Source organism: Chiloscyllium plagiosum, unplaced genomic scaffold (assembly GCF_037043375.1).
Source record: "Chiloscyllium plagiosum isolate Xiang-an unplaced genomic scaffold, Cpla_swu_hap1 HiC_scaffold_15, whole genome shotgun sequence".
Taxonomy (NCBI): domain Eukaryota; kingdom Metazoa; phylum Chordata; class Chondrichthyes; order Orectolobiformes; family Hemiscylliidae; genus Chiloscyllium; species Chiloscyllium plagiosum.
In genome coordinates this window covers 69573345-69590128 of record NW_028270153.1, presented here as the reverse complement: position 1 = coordinate 69590128, position 16784 = coordinate 69573345, and the positions used below count along the sequence as shown (strand labels likewise).

The window sequence follows — 16784 nt, the reverse complement described above, 5'->3', positions numbered from 1 at the left end:
GGATTCAGTTTGCCACTTGCTCCCAATTTATCTCCATGTAGGAAACCAGGCACAGACTCCACAGACCATCCCCTTTGGGCTCTGTCCGCATTTACAGACAGTGGCATCTGACATGTTCCAATCTTGAAGAGCCCTCATGGTATAACTCTGATTCTGCACTTGAATTATACTCTGATTTTAATGCTGCAGATACTGTGTGATCAGGAACACACACTCAGCTCATGGACTGGACCAGACTACGCCTCCATGCCCTTTGCTAACCGTCACAGTACGCACTCAGTGTAAACCGACATGGAGGCTGACAGCGGCTGTGCCTTGCATTGCTTTGCCTTTTTGTGTTTTGCCCCCTTAGCTAGATGTGTGAGGTTCATCTTGCTGTACTGTTTAGTGCAAACAAAGCTTGGCAGATTGTCTTAGTTCTCAGCAGACTTCAGTACAGTCAAGGAGGACAGCTTTCACTCAGAAGCTCCCGACACAGTAACTCAAGGGCAGCCTTCAATACCAGTCCAGGCCCTACTCTGCAAGGTGAGGACTAGGAATCTCTCCTCATAAGGGGTGAGGAGCTGAATATTGGGTAGCTCACCACTCACCTGGACTCTTAAGAGGCAGATGTATCGGGAGATGAGGTTCAATGCAGAGAATGTAATATGATGCATTTTGGTCGGAAGAACACTGAAAGATAATATAAAAGAGAGGATACAATTCTAAAGCAAATGCAGGAGCAGAGGGACCTGGGTGTACCTGTGTGCAGATCATTGAAGGTGTGGAACAAGTGGAGAGAGCAGTAAATAAAGTTTAATAGTCTATTGATGGGGGGATAGAGTGAGGAGATGATGTTAAACTGGTACAAGACGCTTGTTAGACCTCAATTAGAGTAATGTGTACATTTGTGGGTGTCACATTCTAGGAAAGATATGAATGCATTGGAGAGAGTGCAGAAGTAATGTACAAGAATGTGACGTTCCAGGAATGAGAAACTTCAGTTTGAGGACAGATTGAAGGAGTTGGAACTGTTCACCTTGGAGATAAGAAGGCTCAGATGAATTGTGATAGAGGTTCTCAAAATCATGAGCCAGGCTGGGTAGTGTAAATAAGGAGAAACCGATTCCACTTTTAAAAGAAAAAATAACAAGAGGGAATAGGTTTAATGTACAAACGCAGCAAGAATGACGTGAACAAACATTTGTTTGCACAGCCAGTAGTTAGCATTGCCAGGAAATGTGGTGGAGGCAGGTTAGGTTGAGGCATTCAAGAGGGCCTTGGATGGTTACTTGGACAGAAATGGTGTGCAGGGAGATGGGGAACAGGTTGGAGACTGGCAGTAGGGAATAGAACTGGTGCAGGCACAATGGGCTGAATGGCCTCTTTCTGCACTGTAAACAGTTCTGTGATTCTGAGATGAAAATGAGTAGCGCTGGACCATGTTAGGAAGTGTCCTGAACGAGGGAGTTGGCAGCACAAAGGCTAGGCAGGGTTTGTGGTGTTGGGGGTAGCGCTGGGAGAGAGTAAATGAGCAAACATGTTGCAGGCAATAGTGAGATTGGGAGAACATGAGTCTTGGTGGGAGATGGGTGCAGTAGCAGAGATAGACTGAGTGTGAGGTATCAGAGAGAAGATGGTTAGCAGAATAAAATTTAGAATAAAGAGCTAACACAATTGTCACCAAGTATTGTTGATTGTTGTAAAAACCAATTACTGTCCTTAAGGGAAGGAAATCTGCCATCCTAATCTGATCTGACCTTTGTGTGACTCCAAATCCTCAACATTATGGTAGGGGAGTTCAAAGCTTAGGGGATGTGTTTTTAAGGTGAGAGGAGAAAGATTTAGAAGGGACCTGAGGGATAACTTCTTTACACAGAGGCAGTCCTTACGTAGACTGAACTGCCAGAGAAGGTGATAGATGCTGGTGCAGTTATAAGATATTTGGACAGGTACATGAATAGGAAAAATTCAGAGGATTATGTGCCAACTGCTGCAATGGTGGGATTTGTTTGATGTGGGAAACTTGATCGGATGAGCGAGTTGGACCGACGGGTCTGTTTCCGTGCTGTATGACTGTACCTTCTGGGAAAGTAGGGAATGGGCAATAAGTACTGGCCTGGCTGGCCATACCCACATCCATGGATGGATTAAAGACCAACTAGATTCTGAAAATCAAAAAATAGCCCTCAAACCAAGCCATTGAAGATGTTTTATGGTTGATTAAGTAAGAAATAATGAAACATGCTCAATTTCAGTTAGATTTTATTTAATAACATTGTTTGCGCCTCCTATCAGAGGGGGCAGTAGATGTGACTCCAAACCCATTGCAATGTCCTTGACTCTTGACTGCTCTGTGAAAAGCAAGCCACTCAGTTTAAGGACAATAAGGGATGGGCAATAAATTCTGGCTTTGTTGATGATGCCCACATCTCATGAGTGAAAATCGTTTAATAAAAAAAGTTGAGTTGATGAGCAAATGAGATACAAGTGATTCATACGTTTCTTCTGTTTGCACAGAGGAGCTGAACTATTTGAAGCTAAAGTTAAGAAAGGAGTTACAGCAAGACTAGAGAAAGAGAGGTTATCCATGGAGATGCTGAAAAAACAGTAAGTTTAATTTTAAAAATTATTAGCGTTGTACACGCATGAAAAGGTACAGTAAAATCTAGAGTTCCCTCACACTCCGATTTAACCCTGAGAAACCAAATTTACAATGTTACCCATCATTGTCTAAAGTCCTAAATCCCATTGTGAACCACGAATCCACTGATTGACCAAACAGTGGCAAGCTGAAAATGTGTTGCTGGAAAAGCGCAGCAGGTCAGGCAGCATCCAAGGAGCAGGAGAATCGACGTTTCGGGCATAAGCCCTTCTTCAGGAATGAGGAAAGTTCAATCTGTTGTCAAATAAAGGTACCCAATTATGCTGATGGAAATCACTCAAAAGGAGTGTACACCTTTCTGTACATCTGCGTACATTCTGTACTCAGCAACATAAGGAGAGCCAAGAGAAAAGCTGCCTGGGAGCATGTAATAGACATTTAGATGCTTAGAAGAACGCGTCAATGTTAAACCCCTCGGAGTGTGTCACACTAATTTCTTTCTGGTAGAATGACAATGGTGGGAGATGGTTTTGTACATTTTATTAGAATAGCTTAATAGCCTAGGCAGGAATAAGATCTCTCCCCTTGACAGGGAGTCAAATGTTGGCCACTGTGATAGAAGCAATAAACCCAAATGGAATGTCAGGAGAAATTCTTATTCCCAGTGAGGGAACATTCAATACTGAGGTTCTTTTCGGAGCTAAAATAAGCGTTGAACTCAATCAGAAGGAGTTATTGACTGGGCCATCAATGCTAATGCTGCAATTACAATGAGTGGGCAGGTAAATCTTGCAGCTAACTGAGAGACCAAAGGCTCAGAGTGCGGCAGCCTCTGTGGTCGTTGGGTTATTTAGAAGCTAGTATGTTCCATTGTGTGAGAAAGAAAGGGGAACTATTGTCCCTGTTTTCAGAAATTTCCTGCTTACATAACTCCACAGAGGCCAGTATCCTGTCACCAAACCAGCAGTTATTTACACGTGCGAAGTCCTTGACTCTGCTTCGGCTCTGAGTGTCAAAATGTCTGAATGTCTGACACTCCCTTTTTTATTTGTCAACCAGGATTCCCTGATTGGGGCTGTTAATCTGGTCCAGTCAGGGAACTCATATTCTATGAGGTCCATCTGGCTGACCTTGTCATAGTCACCACACTTTCTCTTCTCACTTTTCCTCTTCCTCCTCCATCCCTCTACATTAGGATGGAAAGGATCAGGGCCAAACAGAAACACCAACGAATGACAACACTCGTGCCAAAACCTGCTGAGACTTCATATAGAATCAGTCGGCTCGAAGCAGAGAATCAGGGAGTATGTTCAGGTATGTCTCCTTTCTTCAGAGTATTTCAAGTGAGTAATTAACTCAATGGTCGCATATGTTACCCGCATATGGAGGATGAATTTCCTCTGGGAGTAGTGAATCTGTGGAATTCATTACCACAGAGGACTGTTGAAGGTGGATCATTAAGTATATTCAAGGCAGAAAGACAGATTTTTAATCAGTAAGGGATTCGAGGGTTATAGGGAAAAGGCAAAAATGTGGGATTTTGTGCAAGGACTGCACAAAACACTATATAGGACAAACAGGAAGACAGCTAACGATCCGCATCCATGAACATCAACTAGCCACGAAACGACACGACCAGCTATCCTTAGTAGCCACACATGCAGATGACAAGCAACATGAATTCGACTGGGACAACACTACCATTATAGGGCAAGCCAAACAAAGAACAGCCAGGGAATTCCTAGAAGCATGGCACTCATCCACAAACTCCATCAACAAACACATAGACCTGGACCCAATATACCGGCCACTGCAGCGGACAGCTGGAACTGACAACCGGAAGCGGCAGGGACAGGCCACTATAAATGCAGGAGGAAACACCACAGAAGCACTTCACAGGAGGCTCCCAAGCACTGAGGATGTCACCTAGACAGGGGACGAAACGTTTGCAACAAAAATTTCCAGTTCGGCGAACAGAACCACAACAACGAGCACCCGAGCTACAAATCTTCACCCAAACTTCTATACTTAGCGCCCTGACTGATGAAGGCCACTGTGCCAATAGCCTCCTTCCCTGCCCTGTCTATCTGGGACTCCATTTTCAGAGAACTGTACACCTGAACTCCAAGATCCCTCTGTTCCACTATGGTCCTTAAGGCCCTACCATTCACCATGAAACTCCTATCTTGATTTGACTTTCCAAAATGCAAGACCTCACGCTTACCTACATTAAACTCCATTTGCCACTTCTCGGTCCACTTCCCCAGCTGATCAGGGTCCTGTTGCAATTTCTGATCACCTTCCTCACTGTCCATGATACCTCCTATTTTAGTTGCAACTGCAAACTTACTAATCATGCCTTCTACATTCTCCTCCAAACCATTGATATCGATAACAAACAGTAATGGACCTAGCACCGACCCCTGAGGCACTCCACTAGTCACAGGCCTTTAGTCCAATAAGCATCTTTCCACTATTACCTTCGGCTTCCTACCATCAAGCCAATTGTGTATCCAATTTGCCAGCTCCCCCTGGATCCCATGCGGTCTAATTTTCCAGAGCAGCCTACCATGTGGAATCTTCTCAAAGGCCTTACTGAAATCCATATAGACTACGTTTATTGCCTGCTCTCATCAACCTTCCTGATCACCGCATCAAAGAACTCTAACAAATCTGCGAGGCACAATCCCCTACACAAAAAGCCATGCTAACTATTCCTAATCAAACCCTGTCTTTTCAAATGCATGTATATCTTATCTCTCAGAATCTTCTCAAGTGACCTGCCACAGATGTTACGCTTACTGGTCTGTGGTTCCCAGGTTTTTCTTTGCAGCCCTTCTTGAATAAGGGCACAACATTCACTCCCCTCCAGTCTTCCGGGACATCACCCATAGCGAACGATGACGCAAAAATATAAGCCAGTCTCTTCTCTAGTCTCTTGCAGTGTTCTTGGATATATCTGGTCAGATATAAATCGGGAGAAAATTCAGGAAGCTGAAGTGCAAAGGGATTTGGGAATCTTAGTTTCTCTTAATGTAAACTTGCAAGTAAAGTCGGTAGTAAAAGCAGGGATGTATTTCTGAGGCTTTATAAGGCTCTGGTCAGACCACATCTAGAGTATTGTGAGCAATTTTGGGCCCCATACCTCAGGAATGAGCGAGTCCACAGGAGGTTCGCGAGAATGATCCCAGGAGTGAAAAGCTTAATGTTTGAGGACTCTGGGTCTATACTCGATGGAGTTTAGATGGATGAGGAGGGATCTGACTGGAGCTTACAGAATACTGAACAGCGTGGACATTGGAAAATGTTTCCATTGGCAAGAGGGAATAGGAACCGAGGGCACAGACTTACAGTAAAGGGAAGACCTTTAGAATGGAGATAAGGAGAAACTTCTTCAGCCAGAGAGTGTGAATCTATGGAATTCACTGCCAGAGAAGGCTGTGGAGCCAAGCCATTGAGTATATTTAAAACAGAGATACGTAGGTTTGAGATTGGCAAGGGAGGAAGGTTATGGGGAGAAAGTGGAAAAATGGAATTGAAAAACCTATCAGCCATAATTGAATGATGGAGCAGACTTGATGGGCCAAATGGCCTGATTTCTGTTCCTATGCCTTATGGTCTTGTGGTCAATGAGTTCCTCAGATTAACCACCCTCTGGCTGAAGAAATTCCTCTTCATCTCAGTTACATAGAGTTGTCCCTTCACTCTGAGGCTGTGTTTCCCTTCTGGTAGAATAGACAATAGACAATAGGTGCAGGAGTAGGCCATTCTGCCCTTTGAGCCTGCACCACCATTCATTATGATCATGGCTGATCATCGTCAATTAGTATCCTGTTCCTGCCTTATCTCTATAACCCTTGATTCCACAATCCTTGAGAGCTCTATCCAACTCTTTCTTAAACGAATCCAGAGACTGGGCCTCCACTGCCCTCTGGGGCAGAGCATTCCACACACCCACCACTCTCTGGGTGAAGAAGTTTCTCCTCATCTCTGTCCTAAATGGTCTACCCTGTATTTTTAAGCTGTGTCCTCTGGTTCGGCACTCACCCATCATCTCCACATCCAATTGCAACATTTAAAAGGCATCTGGATGGGTATATGAATAGGAAGGGTTCAGAGGGATATGGGCCAGGTGCTGGCAGGTGGGACTAGATTGGGTTGGGATATCTGGTCAACATGGACGGATTGGACCGAAGGGTCTGTTTCCTCTACGACTCTAAGATCCCCCCTCATCCTTCTAAACTCCATTGATTACAGACCCAGTGTCCTCAACCACTGCTTTGGAGACAAGTCCTTTAACCCCAGGATTGTTCTTGTAAACTTCCTCTGGAATTCCTCAGGGCCCAAAACTGCTCACAATATTCCTACTGCAGTCTGACCAGAGCCATATACAGCCTCAACAGTACATCTCTGCACTTGTATTCTGTCTCTCTTGAAATGAATGCTAACATTGCATTTGCCTTCCTAACTGTCAAGTGAACGTGCATTTTAATGGTAAGTGAATTCCTAAGTCACTTTGTGCTTTAGATTTTTTAAGCCTTTCCCTGTTTAGTAAATAGTCTGTGTCTCTATTCTTCCTACAAAGCTCACATTTTCCTACATTGTATTCCATCTGCCAATTCTTTGCCCACTCTCCTAGCCTGTCCACATCTTTCTGCAGTGTACCCAGTTTCTCAACACTACATTCCCCTCCACCTATCTTGGTGACATTTGTAAACTTACCAACAATGCTCTCAGTTCCTTTGTCCAGATTATTAATGTATAATGTGAATGCGTTAATGTTAAACATGAGTACGGGCCCCAACATGGACCCCTGTGAAACTCTCCGCAGCTGCTATCCTGTAAAAGACCCCATTCTCCCTACTCTCTGCCTCTACCAGTCAGCTACTCCTCTATCCATGCCAGAACCTTGCCCAAATGCCATGGGCTCTAATCCTGTGTAGCAGCTTTCTGTGCAGCACCTTGTCAAAGGCCTTCTGGAAATCCAAATACAGTCGGTTCTGATATAACACAATAGTTCCGATCTTGTGCGATCTCGTGTCGTAAGAAATTCCTGCAGTAGCCGCACCATTTAAACCAATGGGGCCAGATACAAGTAAGGTAAGTCACGTTCTACAGATAATGGTCTAAATTCTTCAACTGCATTAAAGCCAATTTGGGTTGAAGAAACAAAAGTTACAGCAAAACTGACTAGAGATCATGTCCGCCGGCTCTAACTTGTCTAAGTTGCTTGTTACCTCCTCAAACAATTCTAACATATTTGTCAGGCATAACCTCCCCTTGACAAAACCATTCTGACCTCAGTCCTATCTTAACTCTGCACTTCCAAGTAACCTGTAATCTCATCCTTAATAACGGACTCTAACATCTTATCAATGACCGAGTTCAGGCTAACTGGTCTATAGTTTCCTGTCTTCTACCTCCCTCTCTCCTTAAACAGAGGTGTTACGTGAGCCATTTTCCAGCTCTCCCTGACATCAGGGATTCCTGAAAGATCGACCAATGCCTCTTCAATCTCCTCAGCTATCTCCTTCAGAACTCTGGGTGGAGTCCATCTGATCCGGATTATTTAGGCACCTTCAGACCTTTCAGCTTCCCCAGCACATTCTCTTTAACGATAGCCACGGCATTCACCTCTGCCCCCAACTCTCTTGAAGTTCTTGTATGCAGCTATGGAAACTGATGTAAAGTACTTATTCAGTTCCTCCGCTATTTCTTTGTTCAGCATTACTTCTTCTCCAGCCTCGTTTTCCAGAGTCCAATGTCCACTTTTGTGTCTGTCTTATCTTGCAACTATCTAAAGAAAACTCTTTCAATATTCTTTTATGCTACTAGCTAGCTTACCCTCATATTTCATTGTCTAGCCCCTTATTGCTTTGTGGTTGTGTTCTGCTAGTTTATAAAGGCTTTATACTCTAATCTTCACCATATTGTTTGCTTTTACTTCTGCTTTGATGCTGTCCCTAACTTCCCTTGTCAGCCATGGTTGCCTCCTCCCCCCCTTAATATACTTCTTTTTCCTCGGGATGAATTTCGGCTGTTACTCCCAGGAACTCCTGCCATTGTTTCTCCATTGTCTCCCCTGCTGGGCTCCCCTTCCATTCAACCCAGGGCAGTCCCTCCCTAACATTTTTGTAGTTAAGTCTGTAAGTCAGCTCGCTGAGCTGGGAGGTTTGTTATCAGACCTTTCGTCACTATACTAGGTAACATCATCAGTGAGAGTCTCTGGTGAAGTGATTAGATTAGATTACATTACATTACAATGTAGAAACAGGCCCTTCGGCCCAACAAGTCCACACCGACCCGCCGAAGCGCATCCCACCCATACCCCTACATTTACCCCTTTCCTAACACTACGGGCAATTTAGCATGGCCAATTCACCTGACCCTGCACATCTTTTGGACTGTGGGAGGAAACCGGAGCACCCGGAGGAAACCCACGCAGACATGGGGAGAACGTGCAAACTCCACACAGTCAGTCGCCTGAGGCGGGAATTGAACCCGGGTCTCAGGCGCTGTGAGGCAGCAGTGCTAACCACTGTGCCACCGTGCCGCCCAGTGCTGGTGGTATGTCCTGCCTCTGTTAATAGGTCTTGGTTTCTTAAGGTGGGTGATGTCATTTCTGGTTCTTTTTATCAAGAAAAGCTGGATAGGATCTAAGTTGATGTGTTTATTGATGGAGTTCTGGTTAGAATGCCATGCCTTTAAGAATTCTCGTGCGTGTCTTTGTTTCGCCTGTCCTAGGATGTCTGTGTTGTCCCAGTCAAAGTGGTGTCCTTCTTTGTCTGTATGTATAGAAACTAGTGAGAGTCGGTTTTTGTAGTTAACTTGACTCAATTGTAATCCTGTTATACCTGATTCAAGTTTCTCCCACTCAACAAGCTGGGTGAATTCTATCATATTATAGTCAGTGCCCCCTAGGGCTATCTTTAGTTTAAGCTCCCCAATCAGGTCGGCCTCATTACACATCTCCACTTCCAGAATTTGCCTGTTCCCTAGAGGGCTGTACCACAAACTGTTCAAAAATAAACCAACTGGTAGACATTCCATGAACTCCATTGAGATCCATTGCACACCTGATTTTCCCAGTCCATCTGCATATTGAAGTCCCCCATGATTGTTGAAATGGTGCCTTTCTTACACACCTTTTCTATCTCCCGATTTATTTTCTTCCTCAATTCCTGACTACTGCTAGGAGGCCTGTACACAACTCCCATCAGGGCTTTTGTTATTTGCGATTCCTCAACTCTACTGTCACAGATTCTGCACTTTTCAAATCTATATCACTTCTTGCTATTGATTTAATTTCATTTTGTACTAACAAGGTAATCCTGCCGCCCTCTGTCCATCTGCTAGTGATTTCCTTGGATATTTAGTTCCCAGCCCTGAGCCTTTTGCAGCCACGTCGATGTGATACCCAGACCATCGTACCTGCCAATTTCTGTCTTTACTACAACATCATTTATCTTGTTTCATGCGCTGTGTGAATTTAGGTATAACACACAAAGTGCTGCATTGACTACCCCCTTCTCATACTTATCACCTCATCCGCTGTGCCTGAATTTATATTCCTCACCCTTTCCATATTCTCTGTCCTATAACTTGTTCTAGAAACTTTAATGACCTCTGCTGAGTCCTCCACCCCTCCTTTTAAAGATGTTCATAATTTTCCATGCAACTGAATCCAGCTCCCCTGCTATTTAGTTTAATGCCCTATTCACAGATCCAGCTGTGTGATTTCACCAGGACTCTGGTCTCAGCATGATTCTGGAGCCAGAGTCTAGATTAGAGTGGTGCTGGAAAAGCACAGCAAGTCAGGCAGCATCTGAGGAGCAGGAAAATCAATGCTTCAGGCAAAAGCCCTTCATCAGGATTGGAGGCAGGGAGCCTGCAGAGTGGAGAGATAAATGAGAGGGAGGCAGGAGTGGGGAGAAAGTAGCAAAGAATACATAGGTGAATGGGGGTGGGGATGGAGGTGATAGGTCAGAGAGGAGGGTGGGGGAAGGTAGCAAAGAGTACAATGGATGATTGAGGGTGGGGATGAAGGTGATAGGTCAGAGAGGAGGGTGGAGTGGATAGGTCGAAAGGAAGATAGGCAGGTAGGACAGGTCATGGGGACAGTCCTCCTACTCTTGACCACTGACTGAAATCTAATGGGTATGATTGCCTCCTGAAATATGCACTCAGGTCTCCCTCCCCTCCCTGAAGTGTCACAGTATTCGATGCTCAGACTCCAGCTCATCAACTCTGAGCTGGAGTTCCTCAAACAACCAACACTTGCTCTAGATGTGGCCACTATGAACCACAATGGGGTGCACTACCTCCTACATCACGCAGTTACAACACATCACCTGGCCTGGCATATCTGTTTAATACTTAATTTGATTCTTAAAAACTTTGTCCTGGTCTTTTAGCTTGTAGCCTGTAAACATTTTCCCTATTTACCTTCAATATGAAAGTAACTTATAATAGATAGTCAAATTAATGGCTACTAACAACCAATTAACTTACAGTTTACCTGTGAGGTCACTCTTTTGAGCTGGGCTTCAATTTATCTTGTTTTTTTTTAAGAAAAACTTGCAAACTATGAGCCAAACATGTTTGCAAAAAAACCCCTTCTGCTCTGCACCGAATTCCCACACTGCCTCCATAGTTCCCAAACTAATACTTGGAATGTGTCTCACTCCAGATGTGATCTTTCCTTCCTGACCATGAGAAGTCAGCTGATGGTCGGCTTTCATCAGGCCCTTTCTTCAATCGAGCTGTGGGTGAGCTGAGATGACTTACACTAGTTAAGCTTCAACAGTAATGAACAATGTGAAAGCCCTATTCAGGTGATTGACTGATAACCATCTCTCAGTCAGCAGAGTCATAGAATTATAGAAATCCTTCTGGTGTGGAAACAGGCCCTTCGGCCCAACAGGTCCACACCGACCCTCTGAAGAGTATCCCACCCAAACTCATTCCCCATTCCCCTACATTTACCCCTGACTAATGTCCCGAACCTACACACCCCTGAACACTATGGGCAATTTAGCATGGCCAATTCACCAAACCTACATATCTCTGGATTGTGAGGAAACTGGAGCACCCGGAGGAAACTCATGCAGATGTGGGGAGAATGCGTAAACACCACACAGACTGAGGATGGAATCGAACCCACTGTGAGGCAGCAGTGCTAACCACTGACCCACCGTGCTGCCCCCAGCTACTTTATTAACCTTTTCATGAGAATACTGAATTTTGACCATTTAAATGGAAAAAGAAAATCATGATTTACCAGTTCTGTTCCCAGGCCTCCTCCAAAGTCTCCAAACTGTATACTCCCATGGACTGTGTCCCTCTGCAGATGTAATCTCTCCTTCCTGACTGTGTAAACCTTACTGTTGCAGTAGAAGGTAGACCTGAATTCAGATAGCATCTTGTACAACCTGCATGTGCTTGCAGGAGAGTTGTGCAAAATGAAAGATCTCTGCAGTTTGTGTACATGGGAGAAGCTAAAACTTGGTTTTCTTTTATTTTCTACCCACGAGGTTTCTCTGAACAATTCTACACGACAATTTGTGTCTAATAATTGTTTCTAATTTCCCATTTTTCTTCAGCCCAATGGCATCATGATCCACAGTTACTGTTTTTACTCATTAAACAATTAGGAGGGCCCATTCTTCCAGAACCATTGAAAGAGACTGCATTGGTTCAGATGATATTCATTGAAGTTTAGTAGAATGACAGGACCCTCATTGAAATCTATAAAATTCTAACAGAATTGGACAGGGGAAATGCAGGAAGGATTTTTCCCGATGACCAGGGAGGCCAAAAATGAGGTTACCATTTAAGGACCGAGATGAGGAGAAATGTCTTCACACAGAGAGTGGTGAATTATTGTAACTGGCTACCACAGAAAGCAGTTGAGGCCAATACTTTGAATGTCTTCAAAAGAGAAGTTATTCGGGTTAAAGGCATCAATAGGTATGGGGAGAAAGTGGGAACACGGTGCTAAGTTGGATGATCAGTTATGATCCTATTGAATGGCAGAGCAGACTCGAAGAGCGAAATGGCCTACTCCTGCTCTACATTTCTACGTTTCGATATTCTTCATGAGATTTCCCAGCCAGAAGGCCCATCTGTTCCAGCTTCTTTCTTAAGGGCTTCCCAAAGGAATTTGAAAAATAAAACATTTTGTCTGGTCTTTTCCATGCACAAGGATTTTAATTTGTGCATAAGGATATTTGGAGGAGTAAATGTTTTTTTCTTGTTGTTATGAGATTTGAATCAAGCAGTCCTTCAGCTTCCAGAATGTTGACCAGATGCAGAAAAGAAACAGGTTTTTGTGGGAGTGACTTCAGCAAAGTGTGGCATTAAAAAGCCACTTTGCTGATTGATCATTTAATGAGTGGTTGAAGCAGAGCCCATCTATAGTAAACACTCATTTAAAGTTGCCTGTTCAATGGTGTTTTGTTTTAATCTCAATATGCTAACGGGGCATGGAATCTTTTTGGGCTTCACAAGGTTGGTTTTACTGTTGATTTCGGTGCAACCCAATTGGTAATTTCCCTGCTACCCAATTTCCCAGTTACTGCCTGTCTTCACCTGTTAACCCTTCGAGGTGCAGCCTCTTCACACTCCTCAATCAGAGAAGGCCAGAGTTGGGAGGTCGTGCAGAGACCAGTTGAACTGGGGACACGAGGCTGGGAAGCAGGGTGGCTGAAGAGAAGGAGGTATAGAACATAGAACAATACAGCACAGAACAGGCCCTTCGGCCCACGATGTTGTAACACTCTGTTGTACCCGGGGAAAAAGTTTCTGACTGTCTACTTTATCTATTCCTCTGATCATCTTATAAACCTCTATCAAGTCACCCATCATCCTTCGCTGTTCCACTGAGAAAAGGCCTAGCACTCTCAACCTATCCTAGTACGACCTATTCTCCATTCCAGGCAACATCCTGGTAAATCTTCTCTGCACCCTCTCCAAAGCTTCCACATCTTTACTAAAGTGAGGCGACCAGAACTGCACACAGTACTCCAAATGTGGCCTAACCAAAGTCCTGTACAGCTGCAACATCATTTCACGTCTCTTGAATTCCATCCCTCTGCTAATGAACGCTAATACACCATAGGCCTTCTTACAAGCTCTATCCACCTGAGTGGCAACTTTCAAAGATCTATGAACATAGACCCCAAGATCCCTCTGCTCCTTCACCTTACTAAGAACCCTACCGTTAACCCTGTATTCCACATTCTTATTTGTCTTTCCAAAATGGACAACCTCACACTTGGCAGGGTTGAACTCCATCTGCCACTCCTCAGCCCAGCTCTGCATCATATCTAAGTCTCTTTGCAGCCGACAACAGCCCTCCTCACTATCCACAACTCCACTAATCTTCGTATCGTCTGCAAATTTACTGACCCACCCTTCGACTCCCTCTTCCAAGTCATTAATGAAAATTACAAACAGCAGAGGACCCAGAACTGATCCCTGCGGAACTCCACTTGTAACTGGGCTGAATATTTACCATCTACCACCACTCTCTGACTTTGACCAGTTAGCCAGTTTTCTATCCAACTGACCAAATTTCCCTCTATCCCATGCCTCCTGACTTTCCGCATAAGCCTACCATGGGGAACCTTATCAAATGCCTTATAAAATCCATGTACACTACATCCACTGCTCTACCCTCATCCACATGCTTGGTCACCTCCTCAAAGAATTCAATAAGACTTGTAAGGCAAGACCTACCCTTCACAAATCCGTGCTGGCTGTCCCTAATCAAGCAGTGTCTTTCCAGATACTCATAAATCCTATCCCCCAGTACCCTTTCCATTACTTTGCCAACCACCGAAGTAAGACTAACTGGCCTGTAATTCCCGGGGTTATCCCTATTCCCTTTTTTGAACAGGGGCACAACATTCGCCAACCTCCAGTCCCCTGGTACCACCCCCGTTGACAGTGAAGACGAAAAGATCATTGCCAACGGCTCTGCAATTTCCTCTCTTGCTTCCCACATAATCCTAGGATATATCCCGATAGGCCCGGGGGATTTATCTATCCTCAAGTTGTTCAAAATGTCCAACACATCTTCCTTCCTAACAAGTATCTCTTCTAGCTTACCAGTCCGTTTCACACTCTCCTCTTCAACAATACGGTCCCTCTCGTTTGTAAATACTGAAGAAAAGTACTCATTCAAGACCTCTACTATCTCTTCCGACTCAATACACAGTCTCCCACTACTGTCCTTGATCGGACCTACCCTCGTTCTCGTCATTCTCGTGTTTCTCACATACGCATAAAATGCCTTGGGGTTATCCTTGATCCTATCCGCCAAAGATTTTTCATGCCCTCTCTTAGCTCTCCTAATCCCTTTCTTCAGCTCCCTTCTGGCTATCCTGTATCCCTCCACTGCTCTGTCTGAACCTTGTTTCCTCAACCTTATGTAAGCCTCCTTCTTCCTCTTTACTAGACATTCAACCTCCCTCGTCAACCAAGGTTCCCTCACACGACCATCTCTTTCCTGCCTGACAGGTACTTACATATCAAGGACACGTCATATCTGTTCCTTGAAAAAGTTCCACATTTCCACGACATCCTTCCCTGACAACCTATGCTTCCCCTTTATGCTCCTCAGATCCTGCCTTGCAGCATTGTATTTACCCTTCCCCCAATTGTAAAACCTACCTGTTGCACGCACCTATCTCTGTCCATAACCAAGGTGAAAGTCACAGAATTGTGGTCACCATCACCAAAATGTTCACCCACTAACAAGCCCATCACTTGTCCTGGTTCGTTACCAAGTACCAAATCCAATATGGCCTCCCCTCTGGTCAGACAATCTACATACTGAGTTTGAAAAGCTTCCTGGACACACTGCACAAACATCGCCCCATCCAATCTACTTGATTTAAAGAGCTTCCAATCAATATTTGGGAAGTTGAAATCGCCTATGACTACTACCCTGTGGCTTCTGCATCTTTCCCAAATCTGTTTCCCAATCTGTTTCTCCACATCTCTGCTGCTATTGGGGAGCCTATAGTAAACACCCAACGAGGTTACTGCTCCTTTCCTATTTCTGACTTCAGCCCATACTACCTCCAAAGGCAGATCCCCCTCAAACTGCCTTTCTGCAGCCATTATACCATTTCTAATTAGCAACGCCACCCTCACTCCTTTTTTACCACCCTCCCTAATCTTACTGAAACATCTGTAACCAGGAACCTCCAACAACCATTCCTGTCCCTCTTCTATCCACGTTTCCGTGATGGCCACAACATTGTAGTCCCAAGTACCGATCCACGCCTTAAGTTCACCCACCTTATTTCTGATACTCCTTGCGTTGAAGTATACACACTTGAGCCCATCTCTGTGTCCGCAAGTATTCCCTGTCAGTGCTACCTTCTCCACAGCCTCCCTACATTCTTGGACATCCTGACAAACAGCTAACCTACTTGCTGGACTACAAGTCCGGATCCTATCCCCCTGCCAAATTATTTTAAACCCCCCCGAAGAGTGCTAGCAAACCTACCTCCCAGGATATTGGTGCCCTTCTGGTTCAGGCACAACCCGTCCTGCTTGTACAGGTCCCACCTTCCCCAGAATGCAGTCCAATTGTCCAAATACCTGAAGCCCTCCCTCCTACACCATCCTTGCAGCCACGTGTTCAACTGCACTCTCTCCCTATTCCTTGCCTCACTGTCACGTGGCACCGACAACAACCCAGAGATGACGACTCTGTCCGTTCTAGCTTTTAGCTTCCAGCCTAACTCCCTGAGCTCCTGAATGACCTCCCCACCCCTCTTCCTACCTATGTCATTGGTGCCAATGTGCACCACAACTTCTGGCTGCACACCCTCCCCCTTAAGGATTCTGAAGACATGGTCCGAGACGTCTCGGACCCTGGCACCGGGGAGGCAACAAACCATCCGAGAGTCTCGCCCATGCCCACAGAACCGCCTGTCCGTCCCTCTAACTAGAGAGTCTCCTATAACTAGCGCTCTCCTCCTCTCCCCCTTTCCCTTCTGAGCCTCAGAGCCGGACCTCGCGCCACAGACCCGGTCACTGCAGCTTACCCTTGCTACCCCAACAGTATCCAAAGTGGTATACCTATTGTTGAGGGGAACGACCACAGGGGATCCCTGCACTACCTGCTTCCTCCCCTTCCCACCTCTAACTGTTACCCAGCTACCTCTGTTCTCTGGCGTAACTA

At 45.0% G+C, this 16784-nt stretch overlaps 1 protein-coding gene across 1 annotated transcript in view; it reads left to right on the top strand.

Annotated features, from left to right (window-relative positions):
* LOC122559893 (piezo-type mechanosensitive ion channel component 2-like) overlaps window positions 1-16784 on the top strand; it is a 222866-nt gene that overhangs the window by 65421 nt on the left and 140661 nt on the right. The window contains exons 17-18 of the mRNA XM_087994623.1: window positions 2500-2589; window positions 3780-3898. Coding sequence (XP_087850749.1) covers window positions 2500-2589; window positions 3780-3898 — 209 coding nt within the window. The remainder of the gene's footprint in view (window positions 1-2499; window positions 2590-3779; window positions 3899-16784) is intronic.